The 20,317-nt window shown below is 38.4% G+C and overlaps 2 protein-coding genes across 5 annotated transcripts in view; one reads left to right on the forward strand and one right to left on the reverse strand.

Moving 5' to 3' along the window:
• Positions 1–6,479: 6,479 nt before the first annotated feature.
• LOC117420812 (integrator complex subunit 12-like) lies at positions 6,480–16,853 on the forward strand. 3 transcript variants are annotated; one of them, XM_034034462.3, is made up of 7 exons: positions 6,480–6,891; positions 8,187–8,352; positions 8,535–8,672; positions 8,924–9,111; positions 11,903–12,062; positions 15,325–15,477; positions 16,129–16,853. In XM_034034462.3, the coding sequence occupies exons 2-7, from the start codon at positions 8,197–8,199 to the stop codon at positions 16,708–16,710; spliced, it is 1,377 nt and encodes a 458-aa protein (XP_033890353.3). In that variant the 5' UTR covers positions 6,480–6,891; positions 8,187–8,196; the 3' UTR covers positions 16,711–16,853. The 3 variants fall into 3 exon arrangements, with proteins under 3 accessions (XP_033890353.3, XP_058885588.1, XP_058885576.1); XM_059029605.1 differs by having other exon boundaries at positions 6,480–6,815; XM_059029593.1 differs by having other exon boundaries at positions 6,480–6,791.
• A 407-nt stretch (positions 16,854–17,260) lies between these two features.
• Positions 17,261–20,317, reverse strand: part of LOC117421077 (rho guanine nucleotide exchange factor 38-like) — a 46,222-nt gene continuing 43,165 nt past the window's right edge. For both annotated transcript variants that reach the window (XM_059029581.1, XM_034034989.3), the window contains exons 13-14: positions 19,215–19,459; positions 17,261–17,891 (exon numbers count right to left, since the gene is read on the reverse strand). In XM_059029581.1, coding sequence (XP_058885564.1) covers positions 17,706–17,891; positions 19,215–19,459 — 431 coding nt within the window. In that variant the 3' untranslated portion in view covers positions 17,261–17,705. The remainder of the gene's footprint in view (positions 17,892–19,214; positions 19,460–20,317) is intronic.

Here is a 20,317-nt window from a genome sequence, read left to right on the forward strand (position 1 = left end):
TGTGGAGTAGCCGGTGAGGAAGGGGCAAATTCTGCATATGTTGCTGAGGAAGAAGCGACAGGAGCGTGCCAGAGTAGAGATGTGCTGAGAATAGAAGAGGGATGGGTCAAGGGTGACACCAAGGTTGGTGGATGAGGAAGGAGAGAGGATGGTGGATTCAAGTGGAATAGATAGAGAAATCAGTGGTGGACAAGGAACTAGTATTGCACTATTAATATGTAACTGTAGATATAACATGTTGTAATGTAAATATTAAATCTTGCATTGTAACCCTGTACGGCACTGCCCTGTAACACTTGTAAGTCACCTTGGATAAAGGCATCTGCCAAATAAATAAAGAAGAAGAAAAAGAAGAAGAATGTTCAGTCAGAATACAAAAATAGGATACTGCTGCTGGGGGTTTAAGGGGACCTCTGCTTTTTTTCTGCCTCCCTACATTTTTTTTGACCACCAGCCGCCATATATGTATGTATGTATATATATATATATATAGTGTGTGTGTGTGTGAGAGAGATAATAGAGGCGTTAGAAACAACAACGAATTGCAAACAACTGTTAAACTACAGTATTTAACGCCATGTGCCGATAACTTGAATGGTTGTGTTCTAGAAAGAGTGCAAAGAAGAGCAACCAGAATTATCCCGGGTTTAAAAGGCATGTCGTATGCAGACAGGCTAAAAGAGTTTAATCTATTCAGTCTTGAACAAAGAAGACTACGTGGTGATCTGATTCAAGCATTCAAAATCCTAAAAGGTATAGACAATGTCGACCCAGGGGACTTTTTTGACCTGAAAAAATAAACAAGGACCAGGGGTCACAAATGGAGATTAGATAAAGGGGCATTCAGAACAGAAAATAGGAGACACTTTTTTACACAGAGAATTGTGAGGGTATGGAACCAACTCCCCAGTAATGTTGTTGAAGTTGACACCCTGGGATCCTTCAAGAAGCTGCTTGATGACATTCTGGGATCAATAACCTACTAACAACCAAACGAGCAAGATGGGCTGAATGGCCTCCTCTCGTTTGTAAACTTTCTTATGTTCTTAAATTCTAAAACATTGTTTTATCCGACATGTGCAGGTTATACAAATCATGAAATGTTATGTATGTCTGTGTCACGTGGCGGGTCACATGAAAGACGTATTTAATTAACAATATCTGCACTAATCAATGTTTAGGTCAGCCAGAAATTAATCTCACAAATACAATTGTTATGTGGTTCTCAGGTGGTCGACAACGCAGTCTTTTTTGTGCAAAGTAGCTATAGTCACAACATTGGTTTTGTTTTCGTTCTTTTTACAGTGAAAACGACTACAGAACGAAGTAACATATCATTCAATTAACTATTTCAGCATGCCTGTGGTTCTCTGCTAAATAAAAGCGTTTGGACAGTATACATTTCCATTACTTGCAATACACTACCACAATACGCGAGGTATGACACAGGCCCGGTTTTTGGGATGGAACCGCATAACAGTCTCGCGTTTTGATTGGTCCATGTCTGTCACATGAATATGTCGTCACACGAGTGGAAAAGCTTGCAGGCATTTTTAACATTGTAACCAGAGAGAGAGAGAGTGATATGCTTTCCACAAACTTACCATTAAAATATAATGTGGTATTACGCTGTACTGATATAACAAACTATGGGTAATTACTTTATATGAATTATCATGTTATGCACAAATGTAAGAATTGGCTTTCTGTGGTGGTGTACTTTTTTCTTTCAAGTAGCATATATCTATAATCATTTTTGCGATATATTTTAATATAAAATGTATACACTATTGCAGTTTTGTTAGAGGATACATTAGTTTATCGCTAATGTAATCACAGTTGTACATATAGACTGCCTCTGTTTTCATTTACGTCCCAAATTCTGGGCCGCTTTGGTTTTTAGATAACGTCCCAAATTCTGGGCTGCTTTGGTTTTTAGATAACGTCCCAAATTCTGGGCCACCTTGGTTTTTAGATAACGTCCCAAATTCTGGGCCGCTTTGGTTTTTAGATAACGTCCCAAATTCTGGGCTGCTTTGGTTTTTAGATAACGTCCCAAATTCTGGGCCGCTTTGCATTTTCGAATTCAGCCCAGTTTTGGGGACTCAGCTGACATTTACCATAAACTGGATCGTGAATTCATTTGAGAGTAACCCTTAGTACATGAATCAAAGTTAATGTATTTTTTACTCTCACCAGAAATCTTTTTTTTTTTTTTTTTATGAAAAAACAAATAAAATCTAAATGTTAAAAAAAACGTATTTCTTATTACGTGAAGAAACTACATTGCGCTGAAATAGATACATGACAATTAATTAAAGCAGTCGTTTTCCTTTATTAAAGGCTAATATTAAAACACATTTTTGGGAAGGAACATGGTATTCCGAAAAAAGGACATCTCGTTTTCTTATGTAACGTCCATCAGTATATTGTAGTGTTTCAGGTTCTTTTTGGACAGAAATGAGACTGCAACTGTGAGTAGATGAAGGCCGTTTATTTTGACAATAATTAAATAATCACAAAATAAAATCATAAAGTGAGGGAAAGGAGACTGGGAGTCGAAAGTGAAAATAAATTATTGTAATAATTTTTCTTTTACCCTGCCCTTCCCAGTCTTTTCCCGCCCCTCTTTTGCGCAAAACCTGAACTCCAATTCCCCTCCACACACGTGTACCACCTTGCAACCACAGCACACACACACCACCATGCAATCCCTGCAGGCATACACCCACCATGCAACCCCTGCACGCACACACCACCATAAGACTCCTGCACACACACACCAATATGCAACTCCTACATGCACACATCACCATGCAACCCCTACATGCACATACCACCATGCAACCCCTACATGCACACACCAATATGCAACCCCTACATGCACACACCAGTATGCAACCCCTGCATGCACACCACCATGCAACCCCTGCACGCACACACCACCATGCAACCCCTGCACGCACACACCACCATGCAACCCCTGCACGCACACACCACCATGCAACCCCTGCACGCACACACCACCATGCAACCCCTACATGCACACACCACCATGCAATCCCTGCACGCAGACACCACCATGTAACCCCTGCACGCATACACCCACCGTAGCAATTCTTTGCAAAATATATTTTCGTGTATTCAGCCCCATTCATGTCTATGACAGTGTTAAAAAACACATTTTCAGTCATATCTCTCGAACCAGAGCACCTATAACCACCGTTCGAAGGTTTCTAGACCAGCCTGAATGTAATATGCCCAGTTTCGTAGCAATTATTTGCAAAAAAAATTTTCAGGACGTTCAGCCTCATTCATGTCTATAGCAGGGTTGAAAAACACATTTCAGGCATATCTCTCAAACCTGAGCATGTAGAACCACCATTCAAAGTGATATAGACTCAGGGGAGCACCCCAAACCACCCCCTAAAACGGTGTGGTGGTTCACCCAAAAACTCATGTCATGACGAAAAAATTCACTTTGCAAAGCCGTCCTGGCATCTGAACCATGAAAATGGTGACTCCTTGTGTGGGGCCCCATGGGGCCCCGCCGCAAAAAAAAAATCAAGTTCCTAACCCCCACAGAACCCGAGATACGCCCTGTCAAAAATGTCCAAAAACTACCCTTTTCGGGGTCATATCTCCATGACCCTGGGGCCTAGAAACCGGGTTGAACTTCCTAGGGTCATGTATGGGGGCCCTCTTTCACAGGGAGCCACCCATTTTCAAATGGTACATTTTCAACAAATTTACACATTTTCAGCATGATGGCATGTCAAGGTTGCATTTCCAATAACTTTTGAGCTCCAGGTTGGCAAAAAAAGTCTAAACTGGTGTCCTTTCTAGCTGGGGACACTTCGCTTGGAGGGATTTTCAAGTCTCGGGGACCCCCGGAACCCGAGATATAGCACCCTGAAAAATGTCTATGGGAAATCCCATTATAAAACCCCTTTGGGGCAACGCCCACCATCTGGCGGTGGGGTGGCGTACGAACCCGTGGCTGATGTCTTTCTTTAGCTAAGACTCTTGTGCATGCAAAGAGTGCCCTTCTGAGTTCGTTGGCCCAGGGGTCGTGGAGATACGGATACTATAAGAGACCACCCCCTTCCCTATGGCAAATTCCATTATAAAAACACCATTGGGGTAACGCTTGGCCAATGGCGGTCGTGGGTCGTATGAACTCGAAGGAACCCATTTTCTTTAGCTAAGACTGTTGTGCATCTAAAGAGAGTACTAGCGAGTTTGTTGTCCCAGGATTTGTGGACTCATGGGGTACGACAGGAGGACCCCGCCCCCCCGCCCCCCCCCCCCCCCCGACTGCGATTTCCTATAACAAAATACGTACAAAAAATGTCCATTATATATAAGACCTGAAATGTGCACATTTTGTAGTGTATTTATGCAACAGAAGCACCAATTTAAGTCCATTCCAAGTGTTTTGTGATCACAGTATCAGCTTGAATGTATAGGAGCATAGTTTTGCACCCAAAGCGAGCAGAGGCGAAAAAAAGCACTATATACCCTATTCTTTAAAATATCACTTTGCAGTGCAAATTTGAGGAACACAACCACTTAGCAACTTGCAAATTGGTACTGCAATTTAAAGGCCTGTAGTGTCAGACTGGTAATCCCTAACTGATTCAAGTGTTTTTGGAATGATTCCTGCAAAGACTGATTTATAAGAAAAAAGAGAGATTGACAAACAGCATTTTGCTTTATATGCAGAAACGGGCAACTACAAGAGGGTGTCAAATAAGCTGTGAATGTCCTAGGAGGCTACAGAGAACCTCTGGGTATGAATCCAGATGCTCGCAGTACCTGTTCTTAGATGTCCGAAACCACTGTATCACTGTATAACTGTATACCCTATAAATATCAATTTTATTGTGTATTTGAGGAACACAACCAATTACAAACTTAATTTGAATTGCTGTGCTATCAGAATATCAGTGTATAACTCTGCTGGGTATTGCAGTGTATGCTGGGTATCAAAAGGCCTTCACTTTTACAAAAGGCTGTCAGAATTTAAAAAAGGCCGTCAAAGTTACAAAAAAATAGGTGTGCTCCTAACCCAATACTTGTCTTTTTAATTCTGTGCATCCAAATACTTGTAGTTAAAAGTTTTAAGAATTAAGTCTACTGTTTGTTGTTCTGTCCTAAACCAGCAGTTTGTCACCCAAATTTATTAAATAAACAGGGGGGGGGGGGGGGGGGTATCAGATTATTCTCCATTTTACTGTAACTGAGGTACCATTCAGTTGAGCGAAAATTGTAAAGGGGTACTCGAGCTGAAACCTCCACATAGAAGGGGTACAGTTTCAAAAAAAGGTTGAAAACCTCTGACCTACAGTATAAACTATCAGGAATAGATAAGGGAAATGTTGACTAATACAATACAATAGAATTTATTTGAAGTTGTTGAAGGGCACTGGTCTCTTAAACCCAGAAGTTCTGATAAACCCCAATGCCTCACTCTATATTTATGGACATTACATAAGCAAATGAGATGTACTTTTTTTTTGGTATACCATGTTCCTAAATGTTTTCTGGGGAGAGTAAAAATACATTAACTTTGATTCATGTACTAAGGGTTACTCTTAAATGAATTAACGGTCCAGTTTATGGTAAATTGTGCATGCATGACTTAGAAACTCGGCTGTCAGCTGAGCAGAATATTTCAAAAACTGGCCTAAATTCGAAAATGCAGAATTCGGGACGTTATCTAAAAACCAAAGCAACCCAGAATTTGGGATGTTATCTGCAAACCAAATCGGCCCAGAATTTGGGACGTTATCTAAAAACCAAGGCGGCCCAGAATTTGGGACGTTATCTAAAAACCAAGGCGGCCCAGAATTTGGGACGTTATCTAAAAACCAAAGCGGCCAGAATTTGGGACGTTATCTAAAAACCAAGGCGGCCCAGAATTTGGGACGTTATCTAAAAACCAAAGCGGCCAGAATTTGGGACGTTATCTAAAAACCAAAGCAGCCCAGAATTTGGGACGTTATCTAAAAACCAAAGCGGCCCAGAATTTGGGACGTAAATGAAAACAGAGGCAGTCTATATGTACAACTGTGATTACATTAGCGATAAACTAATGTATCCTCTAACAAAACTGCAATAGTGTATACATTTTATATTAAAATATATCGCAAAAACGATTATAGATATATGCTACTTGAAAGAAAAAAGTACACCACCACAGAAAGCCAATTCTTACATTTGTGCATAACATGATAATTCATATAAAGTAATCACCCATACTTTGTTATATCAGTACAGAATAATACCACATTATATTTTAATGATAAGGTTGTGGAAAGCATATCACTCTCTCTCTCTCTGATCACAATGTTAAAAATGCCTGCAAGCTTTTCCACTCGTGTGACAACGTAGTCATGTGACAGACATGGACCAATCAAAAAGCGAGAGTGTTATGCGGTTCCATCCCAAAAACCGGGCCTGTGTCATACCTCCAATACGCTGTTTCAAACCACTTCCTCTTCGTGTTACAAGTATATCCACCCGTGCTTCCATACGCAATCACATTGCTGCGTTTTCATTTCTTATTTATAGCAATACCTCTGTTGTTTGAGAGCCGACATCACGTTTGTGTCAGACAAACTCAATTGCATTGAGTTTAATTTCAACAGCAGTATGTTATTTTATCTGTACACAACAAACGTGTTGTTAAACTAAATTGGATCAAGTCAAGAAAGGCGTTGTATGTTTCTGCCGGAGTTAATTTTCGGACGAGCTGCGTCAGTACTTATGCAGAAGACGGAGCAGCGGTAACACTCAAGTTATTTTATTATGTAATTTCAACAGACGATTGTTTGTATTGTTGTTTTGTTATTGTCGTTGTTGTTGCAAGCACAATTACAGCTAAGGGTATGTATTAATGTAAAAAGCGATTTAGTCGTACAACCCTTACTACATTCGCAGAAAGTACCAGATACACAATAGTATCGGTATGCTATATCTTCCGATCTGTGTAACAACATTCAAAGTAGATCAAACAAAACCAACACATTTAAAGTAAATGCAAGGCTACAGGCGTCTACTTAATTGCTTAGGAAAGATACTTAATAGTTTCTGATTTTTATTTATTTATCTATCTATCTATCTATATTTATTTATTTTACCGAAAGATAAAACTAGTTACAGAAATATTGCAATAGCTTTTGTATTGGTACGTGTACATTTTTGACACCCTTGTAAAATGTACTAAAGTGCTGAACAGTAACTTAGTCTAGCTGTACGAGCAGTGTACCTACAACAAGTAATTGTCAGGAAAATAATGGTAGAAGGTCTGTGTAATCTAGACTCTTTGGTTTTCATATTAGTCAAGGTTGTACACCTATTTAAACGTCCCTTTCATAAGACCATTAAACAGATATGTAGGGGAGTCCATGGTAATGAGTTAGAATCCAGAATCCCACCTCAGCCACTGACTTATTGTGTGACCCTGAGCAAGTCACTTAACCTCCTTGTGCTCTGTCTTTCGGGTGAGACGTAGTTGTAAGTGACTGCAGCTGATGCATAGTTCACACACCCTAGTCTCTGTAAATCGCCTTGGATAAAGACGTCTGCTAAATAAACAAATAATTATAATAATTTCTATTATTAAATCAAGGGAAGTAATGTTAAAACTTTACAATGCATTAGTAAGACCTCATCTAGAATATTGTCTTCAGTTCTGGTCACCTCATTACAAAATGATATTGCTGCTCTAGAAAGAGTGAAAAGAAGAATGACCAGAATTATCCCGGGTTTAAAAGGCATGCCGTATGCAGACAGGCTAAAATAATTTAATCTGTTCAGTCTTGAACAAAGAAGACTACGCGGTGATCTGATTCAAGCATTCAGAATTTTAAAAGGTATAGACAATGTTGACCCAGGGGACTTTTTTCACTTGAAAAAAGAAACAAGGACCGGGGGTCACAAATGGATATTAGATAAAGGGGCATTCAGAACAGAAAGGAGGCACTTTTTTACACAGATAATTGTGAGGGTCTGGAACCAACTCCCCAGTAATGTTGTTGAAGCTGACACCCTGGGATCCTTCAAGAAGCTGCTTGATGAGATTCTGGGATCAATAAGCTACTAACAACCAAACTAGCAAGATGGGCTGAATGGCCTTCTCTCGTTTGTAAACTTTCTTATGTTCTTATGTATTGTTACAGCTGACACATCATGGCAGCAGCTGTAAGTTGGGAGCTCGATCCTATTTTTCTGAAAGGCCTGGGATATCTCCACTCAAAAAGTAAAGATTCTGCAGAAAAGCTAAAGGCACTTCTAGATGAGTCTTTAGCAAGAGGGGGTGACTCAAACTATCGGCCAACTCAAAAGGTAATGCTCTGTTGAAAGCAGTAAGGTTTACTGCAGCTCTGTGCTGTGCAAAGGGTGCCATTAAACAGGTTAAACAGGAAGTTGTTTCAGAAAGTAATAGTAAAGTAGAAATGTTATACTAGATTTTAATTTAAACCCTTTATAGTTTTTTTGTTATTGATATGTAATTAATTTTTCCATAGGATGTGGAAGTTTCAAAGGTGTCGGTCTCAAAAAGTTCAAGCAAGGAATCAAAATCTTCCTCTTCGGGTAGCAACAATGGCAAAACAAGTGGATCTGAAAAATCAAAGAAGGAAAGTGAGAAGAGGCCATCTGAAAAGGTAGCCATTCCTTGTAGGAAAAATGCATTGCTGTATTGTTGCTTTTTGTTGTTGCTTTTTATCATGTTGCCTGGGACATACCAGTTTAAACAAAATTTACATTTTTACACTTTTTATTTATTTATTACATGATTTGTGGCTTGCTATAAAATCTGAATGTCTTCATGAACTTACTCCATTTTCAGTTGCTGTGCTAAAGTGGGCTGTAAATTAAATGTTCTGCTCATCAACACTTTCATCTGTTTCCACAGGTTAAGGTGGACCCAGGTGATGGAGTTGAATTACCAAAGAAGCCCCGGTTGGAAAAACAGGAGAATCGTTCCTCTCCCATTACAGTTCAGACCAGCAAGGACATTCCCATGCCAGACCTCTCAAGCTTTGATGAAACCAGTGCTGATGATTTTGCCATGGAAATGGGTTTAGCATGTGTGGTGTGTCGGTAGGTTTGTCTTTATTTTAAACCTGCTAAGAGATGCAAGACAACAGTGTTCATTGTCAACCATTCCTTGTATAACAGGAAAGATAGCAAGTTTTTCAAATGTTTACAACAGCTTCTCGGTACAAAATAATCCATTACTGTAGAGCATCACACCATAGAGCACTGTTACATATGTTTCAAGTTCTGAGGTTCTGTAAGAAGACAAAACGCATACATCAGAAGAAGTTTGTAGATCAGTAAACTCAATATAAATGACAACAATACTAAGTACTTTTGTTTTTTCTGCTAGTTTTATACTTGAACTCTAAGAAAATGTGCCTTTGCCTTTGAACTTGCTTCAAAATATTGCTCATTTTAGGGCTCTGTTAGTTTTCACTTATCCAAACACAGTGGACCACGTATCAAGGTCTTCACAATAGTTTATTTGTTAAATATATATATACCGATAGCCGATGGTTATCTACCCATATCGTCCGATACCGAGAGGATACTGATAATAATATTTAGTTTATACGATAACAAGACATAGGGCCTATATTTAAACTCTTTTGCACTTATAAATGTTAAAAAATGAACAGATATTGTTTACTTGTTGTATATATGACAAAAATGAACAGGTGTTGTGTACTTGTTACATTTACTTCAGAAAATGAATACAAAGAATAACGTAGTATTATATTGTGTGCTTGACAGCAATTCACACATTTGTTTTACAACATAGTCATTGCACTAGAAAAACACTTCTGTAGAGAAAATATATAATGTGACATTAACTTTTATAACCACTTGCTGTCAAACGTTGCGTATATTAACTTCTACTTGTACTGTACAGTAGAAAAGAAAAATGTAGCCTACGCAATGTCAACTACAGCAACGTTAGTTAAATTTTTATTTTAAGCATACACTGCTTAAAAATGCAGCACAACTTAAATTGTAATAAAAATATTAAATTGTGGTTACAAAATTTAGTCAAACTTGAATTTGTTACTTAACAAAAGACAGCACAGTAATCAATTCCTGCTTCAAAATGTCACCGAATACACCTGCAACCAATGAAGATTAAGCAAGATAAACAAATTACAAAAATTATTTTAAGTACATTGTATAATAATAATAATAATAATGATGTAAAGACTGGGCAGTCTGCGCTAACTAAGAGGACTTGTTTTGCTGTTTGGATGCAGAGAGATTTGAGCAGCATGGGCAGGTGAACACTCCAGATATAAAGAAGAGAGCTTTTTTTAAAAAGCATCAGAATAATATTCTACTCACAGTCCATCGTTAATGTAGCATCAAGGATGGGACCAAATCAAAACTTTGACACAATACAGTTTTGTTAAGTGCGATTAGCGGGTTGTTAAAGTTTTGATTTGGTCCCAGCCCAAGTCTGTTCTGTTGCACACAACTCAACTATCCTATTGTTGTCTTCAGATATTGAAAAAATCCAAACACCGCTCTTTTTAGCATTGGGAAAATGACTGTCTTCGTTTTCTTGCGTCATTAGTATAGTAAGCGCGCCTGACCAAACATTGAGTTCTGTGCTGGAAGAAATTCAAGCATGAATATCAGTGTACATTATCGGCTAAAAAAACAAAAACTGCCTATTGCCATTTGTGTTTTTTTTTTCCTTATATCGGTGTCATGCTGATAGGCTACCGATTATCGGTCCATTTCTAATCATCATCATCATCATCATCTTCAGCCTTTTTCAATCCACTGCTGGATGAAGGCCTCCCCAAAATTCTTCCACAAAAGCCTGTCTGCTGCGTCTCTCATCCATGTTGCTCTGGCATGTTTCCTAATTTCATCTTGCCATCTTCCTGGAGGCCTTCTTGGTTGCTTTATATCTCTTTGGATCAAATGTAGTATCTCCTTGGTCCAGCGATGGTCTGTTCTTCATGCTACATGATTCTGACGAGTCAACGCCCAAGGGGCATAAAGTTGTTAAGGCAAAAGTGGAGGCGTTGACTCAGGCAGGGGCAAAATTACAGCCATTATTAACATTAGGTAGATTATGTTTACAATTAGGCATACTTAAAATTCAGAGGTAGAGCACAGCACACAGTCACGCTAAAGAATCAAGAAGAGCACTTAACATATTTATTGACTGGTGAAATACAATTCAAAGTTGTTTTGTCATTTCAAATATTTTCACAAAACAAACATTAAACTTTAAAGCTACCGTGTGCAGTGCAAAAGCACATAGTGAAAAAAAACATCTGTAGGTGAAAAACACTAGAATAAAAGTCGCTACATTTAAAAAATATATAAACACGTGGAATTTTCGGTCCACTAAAATAAAATAATCACATAATCTCTGTAAGTAAGAAATTGGAGTGTCCAGTGTGAAAACACAACATGAAATAATAAATTAACGTAGCATTCAAAGTAGCACTATAGCATTAAAATGTTCAGTACTACTTTCGCAGCGACATTACCATATGCACCAGAAGCGGCACAGTGACGATGGGACAGGTTTGAAAACTGACAGATCTATACAACTGTTCAAAATAGCTATGGACAAAACTATCAAGACTGGTACATATTCGTCAACATGATGTAGTAAATCTGACTTATTTCAACACAAATGGCAATAAATCATACATACAAAGCTTGTGTTTTGGAATAAAGATTTTTTATAAATATGAATAATTAACGAGGGAGCTTAAAATGATTTTTTCTTCTATTTATTTACTTACTTGCTTCCTCCCTTTATTATGTTTGCACATTCTTGGTGCTGGAATATTTCCTTGTTATTCCCCCCTTTTTTTTGTGCCATATGTTTTTGCAGGCAGATGACGGTGACATCAGGGAATCAACTTGTAGAATGCCAAGAATGCCACAATCTCTACCACCAGGACTGTCATAAGCCACAGGTGACAGACAAGGATGTGAACGACCCACGCTTGGTTTGGTACTGTGCCCGCTGTACCAGGCAAATGAAACGCATGGTAAGAAATGTAATGACTGACTACAGTACATGTACTTTCTTGTAGAAATTATTTATGTAAAATAAGCCAATTTAAAAAAAAAGACTAGTTTGTTGTAAAGAAAGATTAAGTTGGCGTCACCTTGCAAGGACAACTAAAAAAGTTTTGTAATTTTTTCTCCTAAATTTGCAAATTATAACATTCTGTGTTTAATGTATTTCCCAATGCGTACTCGCAAATACAGCACATGTACACAATTGCAGGATGTATTATGTACCTTATTGCAGGATGTATTTATTAAAATATGTATGCTGAGTACAATTCCTCATTAAAGTAGTTATACCACTTTTAAAAGCCAGGTGCCAGCAAAGGACAAATAGCAATACAGCATGTTGAATTCCAAAACTGTTATTGAGTACTATATAATTTGGCAACAAGTTGGTTACTTATTGTTTATAATTTAACTTTATTTACTAATTTAAACATTTAACTATTTTATGGTTTTGATCAATTTTATTTAGATCAGTGTTTTCCAATAGAAATCACTGACTAGCTACAGGTGCGGCTACATCATTTTAGCCATGTGCACAATACAGGTACTGCAAATGCACTTCAACACTTTATATATAGCAGAAACCTGGTGTTCAAACAGGGGTAACATAAGTTATTTGTAAAATCAACAAACAACAACACACTATATATATATATATTTTTTAACAGAGGTCTGTGTTAGTGGTAAAATCAACAAACAATAACACAATAATGTTTTTTTTTTTTTTTTTTTAACACACGTCTATAGACACTTTCACATTGGCATGCTCTACCCAGGTCTGACCCTACCTGGGTCGCAATCCAGTGTCACACAATTAGGCTACACGGTTTCACACTGCTTTTTGAAGAAATAGGGTTGACCCGGGTGACAGAAGCAAGTACACAACGTGCATACAAACGTTTATGTGACCACGCTTTCATCTGCACGGTCTTTCAAGATGAGTCGTCGGCCTAAATGTTTATTTGAGCAAATGTTTCTTTGCTGCAATATCGCTTATGGTGTCTCAATCAACAGAAAGATGGCTAGACAGAAATGTTCCTTGCGGAAATTAAACCTTCATGCAGGCGTGGCTGTTTGTTACTTCGTCCACTTATGAACGGTCATTATGCATTTTGTCTTGTTCGATGTGGGTCAAAGGGTGTCGACCCACACAACGGGTTGACCCAGGTATGATCCGGGTACGTGGTTTCACACGACGTGGGACTGTGACCTGGGTACCCAGAACCCAGGTCTGGACCCAGGTAGGAGCACCAGTGTGAAAGGGGCATATGTTCACCTGTATATTTACTTAACAAACATCTACTTCACAAACCTACCACCACTCAGTGTGAAACTTTGCATGCTTTCTCTTCAACCCGGCGTATGCATTTGGAATTCTGGCATGAAATTATCACACAGCACATTTTAGTGCAGCTTATAGGCACTTGCAAGCGGCACTTTGAATTTATCAGAGTGATTTCTGAGAATTTTGACATGTAACCAGAGTGAAAGTGCCAGATTTCATCACCATGGAAACACCATTAATATTTTATGGAGAGTGGAGCTGTCAATCATCGACCAGCCAATAACAACGCTCCAAGGTGCTGAAATCCGGCATTTTCACCTGTGTTAAGGAGGATTTTTACTAGTGCTGGGACAAATATCCTAATATTCGAACAAATATTCAAATATAAAAATCAGATGTTCGTATTCACTACAAATGACAAAAATACCTTCACTTATTTACTGTCTCACCAGAATTTGTGCGACAGTTTAAAAAAATGGCAAATGAAAAAGAGCACAGTGTGATATGATATATATATATATATATATAAAAAAGAATCAACACAGCAGCTCTTGAGCCTCTATTTAAAAGTTTTAGGCAGCAAAAAGTAACAAACCAGATTATGCACGCGCACGCATTGTGATCTCTATGGAAAGCCATCTGGGACGAAAACACATTGTGCTGCTTTAGAGCGAGTCAGAACCTCATGGGACAGAAAAAAGGCAAACCAGTCATTCTGAAATGCCTTGCTTAAACAGTACCCAACTTCCTGAAAATGTTGTGTAGTGATTTTTATATAGAATGTATATATTACATATTTTTTGTTGAGACACTCTGTTATGTGGAATGTAATAAACGAGAAGCAAAACTGTTTTTTTCCCTTTCACTTTATAACGTCATTTCCACGTTTGTTTTATTTGGAGTGTTTAAAGTTAAATTTCAGTTTTTGTTTTCTTGTTCAGCTACAAAAAGGCACAAGTAAACCTCATGTTATTACTTTATGAAAATGTGTCTATGGCCACTGTTTACTGTGAAGAAACGGCAATGGCAAGGAATGAAAAAAAGAAAAATAAATAAAATATGGTGTCAACGTTATGTACTATTTATTTCGAGAATAAACTAAACAACGTTTAACTTGAACTGCTGTTTGGCATCCTTTGTTTTGTAGTTAATTCACTGGGGTAAAGTAAGTCCTACGCCACTCATTCCATACTTCAATTTTCTTGCCGTAAAATAAAGGCACACACACACAGGGGCCACGGCCACGCCCGCCTGCCCCTGCTGCTATGCTGTCTCTGCATGCATTCAGAGCAATATAATGGCTTTTATTACTTTTTGAAAAAACGAACGAATATCCGAATGAATATTTAAATTATGAGCGAATATCCCATGTTTGTCCCAGCACACATTTTTACACATTCGACCTAGGCAAGGCGAGCGTCACGAAACGCTAAAAAATTGCCTTATGTTTTTCAACACTATCCTTTTCGCGTCAATCGCCTTGCGTAAGTCGTGAATGTGTAAATTCACCTTTATATGTCATTTTAGTAGGTAACCAGTATGCAGTAACTAAGGAAGTAAAGAACACACAACGATCAAAAAAACTCGCACGCTGCGTTTCATCTTACCATTTTACTAACAAACGCTCAAAAAGGTCAAAGTACACACGCATACGCAGTAAGCATATGAGTATTGAGGTCATATGCCTGAAGACTATCACTCATTTTTTATTTTCTATTCAAAAATACAATTGGTCACATCTGGATTTCCAATTCGCAAACATGTCTAATGTATTGGAGAATAGCGATTTAGATGGATAATTTTTTTTTATTCTGAAGGCAAAGCTCGTGGATATGTCTGTCAAATAAATTGTCATATTCCTGTGCTATAAGTGTGGTGTAGACATGAATTGCTTTTTCAACACACCTGTGAGGTTTCCACATCATCTTGATTCCTGTTACTTGCAGGCACAGAAGACCCAAAAACCTACACAGAAGCCTGCGCCGGCTGTTGCTTCAGCAGCTCCTGTCGTAAAGGATACTTTGGTCAAGAAACCTGAGGTCAAACCGAAACAGGAAACAACCACCACATTCCAGGCATTTAAGAGGACTGAAGTTAAGGTTAGAGTCAACGCACTATTTGGGTGGATTGTGACCAGCCCAGTGCACTTCCAAGATCTGTAATTGCTACTGAGAGTAATTTGGTTCAGATGTATTTCTTATTCACTAGTATGCCTTTCACTATGAAGTGCAGTACTAGAACTATTGCCTTACAGAGGAGTTTATTTTTCGGTAGGCAAGTAATGAAATAATCATAAATTCAGAAAAATATCTGAATTGAAAACAGGCACGATTTTAATCTTCTTGTCCAATGGCCTCCCAGAGTCTATAAAGAAAAGCAGAACACTTATTAATGTGAAAGATAGGTCTTTCAGTGACAATCTGCACTGTTTAAGCTCTCAAGCAAACACTATTGCAGGCAAGATGACTTAAAACTTGTTTTTGCAGTTAGCAATACAGTTTATTTATTTATTTTAAATATAGGCTAACAAGCAAGTGGTGCGTCATAAGTAATGCCAAGAAGACTATACCAACTCAGTTTGGCAGTATTTAAACATGGCTTTCTTGCTGAAATTAATGTTCACTCCTGAAGGCCTGTGTTAATTTGTGTAACTTTTAGTGGTCTTTTTCTTTTTGGTCTGGTCTGAAAAATACCGTTAAGCAAAGCATTGTTAACCCTTGCATAAATAAATGTAATTTCGTTTGTTTCAGGCATCCACAACGGTTTCAGGGAACACCTCCAGTGCCAGTGCATCTTTGTCATCCGCTAGTGGCTTGACTGGATGGGCTGCCTTTGCTGCCAAGACATCTACAACGGGTCCTACTAGCACTAAACTTGGAGCGCCCACACAGATCACTAGTGGGAAAGCGACTGCTTCATCAGCTAGCCAGAAACAAGTTGGTCTGTCAGGGCTGGCAAGCACTAAATCAGGACTTGGATCCAAAATTGCTGTTGGCAGTGGTGGAAACAACAATAACGGTGCTAATCCTCCTCCCCTCAAACCGCCGCCTCCTCTGACCCTTGGGAAACCAGGCCTGAACCGATCATCAAGTAGCGACAATGTGAGTAAAGTTGGTTCGCCAGGGTCCAGTGGCAGCAGTGCAGCAAGTTCTAGCCAGGCCAGCTGTGGAAACGGGGGCAATGGGGCAGCTGGAAGCACCAGTAACAACGGAGGTGCAAAAGCAGCAGCAGATGCTGGTAAAGTTCCTACTTCCCAGGAGTCTCAGCTGAACGCCATGAAACGCCTCCAGATGGTGAAGAAGAAAGCTGCACAGAAGAAGCTAAAAAAATAAACGCCCCATTCATTCTGTTTTTGAAACGCAATACTTGAATTTCTTCTAAAAAAATACATGCTGCTGTTCATATTCTTCCGAGTGGAAACAAACACAGATGTGCATTTTGGTCCCAATTGAATAAAGCTTGTCAAGTGAAATAATGTTGCTGATGTTTTGCACTCCTTTGTCAAGTGATTTTAAGCATTAAGTAACTATACAGAAGGTTGGGTGTTTTGTGACTAAATCTTGTCATATTTGTTCTTACTGTTCAAAAACACCATATTGTCTCCATGTGGTTATGGTTTGATCCACTTAGCAGTGTTTGGGTAAAGCTAGAAATATTAAGAAGTCTTGCATTATGAGAAAAAAATGCAATGCAAAACACTGCTAATAATTGTATGGAAATAAAGATTGGATTGTGAAAATTAAAACATTTATCCCCAATCAAAAGTTTTTTCATAATTATTTAGCAAAACCCAATACAGTATATCAAAGTTCAGTTAAATCTTTTGAATATTCAGCAAGTAACAGCTGCTAAAATAATTATTTGAGACAACAGGTCTTTCCAGCTAATATCAGTTAATCTTTATTCATAAAATAGACATATAATCATTTACATAGTTTTTTATATAAATATTTTTGAAGATTTTAACACAATGGCTCAATGTGACATTTTGGAAATGTTGTTTATCAAACTGTCACCATAAGATTGAATTACTAATACTTATTTAATATTTATATGATATATTCACAGAAATGTTAATTTTTAAATTGCTATGACATTTAATCGCAATATTTAAATTATATATACGCACATACAGTAACACAAATGAGCTACAATAACATACAATGAATATTTAACAAAGAATAAAAAAACACTGAAGGTGACAATACTAAGTTCATGGCAGTAAGACTGGTTTTCTTGTGCAAAAATTACATCTGTTGAAAATGTACACCAATAAATAAACTTGCAGCAATATTACATTCCACCGTTACTACTCCTGAAGAATGATTTATGCATATGACATCTTCCCTAGGTAGTTGGCAGGTACATAGCCTTTCTGACCATTGGCCTCAGCCAGCCACCAGTCTTTGTTGCCACTCACATCGCAGAACTTCACTATCCTCACATGCTGGTATTCCTGCAAGCTTAGCTCTTGTTCACTTCGAGCTTCAAATGCATAGACAGCATAGAAGATCTGCAAATAAAATATGAAATACGCACTTGTTTGTATAAGAGAATAGTGACATATTCAATGAGTATATTATTGCACAGTACATTGGTTTTCAGTACACAGTTATCACTGATCACTTATATTACCCACCTATGAAAGCTATACATCTTGAAAATATAATTGGTGCCTGTGGAATGCATAACAAAACAATATAGCATGTAGAGAATGCATATTTGACTTTCAGTACCTTGCTGCAGTTCTAACATTAGCACATATGAGCTCACATGGATCCATCTGTTTTAAGCCAATGCAATGGTGTCATAACAAAGATTTAGATTTTTTTTTGTGGTCAGCGTGAACAATGTACAGGTAGTGGACAAAAAAATGGAAACACCTGGGTAAAGCAAGGGCTTCCACACAGGTGTGGCTCATGCGTTAATTAAGCAGATAACATCCCAGCATGTTTAGGGTCATGTATAAAACTGCTGGACAGACTTGGTTGCCTATAATTATGGCTAGCATGGCTGCAAGAGGAGACCTCAGTGACTTTGAAAGAGGGATGATTGATGGGGCGCGTTTGGCAGGAGCTTCAGTGACCAAGACAGCTCAACTTGCTGATGTTTCACGAGCAACGGTGTCTAAGGTGATGTCAGCATGGAACTCTGAGGGAAAGACATCGTCAGCAAAGGGCGGAAGCGCATACTCCAGGTTTGTGATATCCGTGCATTAATTCGAAGTGCAAGACAAAACAGGTGAGCAACTGCAGATCAATTGACTGCAAATTTCAACCTGGGGCGCGAGCAGCCAGTTTCATCAAAAACGGTCCACCAAGAACTCCACAGAGTGGGATACCATAGTGGCCCAACGCCATATTAAGTGACTTTACGTTGATGTTTCCATTTCTTTGTCCACTACCTGTATCTCAAGGTACATTTTATTAGTTTTATTTCCACAGTATGTCAGATTATGCACATGTGCTGTATATATCATTGGCAAATAGCATTATCAGTGTCTACATTTAATCTGCTAGATACAGTGCTCCCCCTTTATAAGGCAGCCCTTTATACTGTGGAACAGGTTACATGGCTCCCATTTGCTCCATAATGCCATTACACTAACACGAGTATTCTCGTTATAAGTCGGAACACAAACAGCACGGTCTCTTAACTATGGCTCCCGACTTCAGCGTTATAAAGGGGGAGCACTGTATACTGTAAGTTAATTGGCTCTTCAGAGAACTCTGCTGGTCCCATACATTTTGCTGTATGGAGGTAATAAAACAGTGATAATGAATATGAATGATTTGGATTTTCAAAGAGGTACAGCTGTTATTTTAAGAGAGGCTACCTGCTGGTTGTCTGATTCGTCACAACAATTGTTTCCGTCGATCTCAGCCTTATCGTGTATTCCATTGAGAGAGGAACTGCTGTCACTGTGGGCAATGCTGAAGCTTTTCAAACTGCTGCTCCCATTACCAGAGATGAAAAGGCTAATGTTGTCAAAATCCTCCTGTTGGTTATGTAATGTCCCATTATGTTCCTTTGTATGGTTGTATTGCTTTAGGAATGAAGAGTAAACATAACCCTGTTGGCCTTTTTTAAAAAAAGAAAGAAAAAAAGGTCCTTTATGTTGGAGCACTGTTGTCACTGGTTAGTTGAATATATTAATTAATGCACTAATAAAAAAAAAAATATATATATATATATATATATATATATATATATATATTACAATTACATTACATTCATGTTTTAATGTACAATTGCTGTGTCTTTTTATGGTGCCTGCTATCATTGTGTTTATTCGTTGATAGCTTTGGTATTAAGGTGCTTTCACCTGCATTCGGTAGCCTCTGTTCAGATCTAGTTGCCTGCCACAGACAGATCTAACTAGTCATTGTAAGTGCACAGCTATTTAGAAATGCTAGCTAAATAAAAGTAGCTGATCACTAGATGCCACTGGTTCTTACTTCTATAAAATACTTGTCTATGGCAGGCAACTATAACTGAAGAGCAGCTCCTAAATTCAGGTAAAAGCACCTTGACACAAACTTATCAAAAAAAGAAGTCAGTGTTTGAGTAATTGCAATTAAACAAATACTTGGAATGATTGTAAACATCATAAAAGGGTGAGGGCACAGTAAAAAAGGAAGACAATGTAATCTGAAGCTGCTTGCTCTTTAAGCATTCTTGTATAGTGTATGTTTTAATAAATCATCTGTTGCCACTTTCAAGGCCACAAGAGCTGAACTCAGACCATGAGCTCAAAAGCAGTAGATAGATTCTTCTGGTTGTAATTGCAAGTTCTTATCTTCCTTCCTGATTGCAAAAGTGCAGGATCTTATCATATAATGGGCAGCAGTGTAGAGTAGTGGTTAGGGCTCTGGACTCTTGACTGGAGGGTCGTGGGTTCAATCCCTGGTGGGGGACACTGCTGCTGTACCCTTGAGC

Source organism: Acipenser ruthenus, chromosome 1 (assembly GCF_902713425.1).
Source record: "Acipenser ruthenus chromosome 1, fAciRut3.2 maternal haplotype, whole genome shotgun sequence".
In the NCBI taxonomy this organism is placed as follows: Eukaryota; Metazoa; Chordata; class Actinopteri; order Acipenseriformes; family Acipenseridae; genus Acipenser; species Acipenser ruthenus.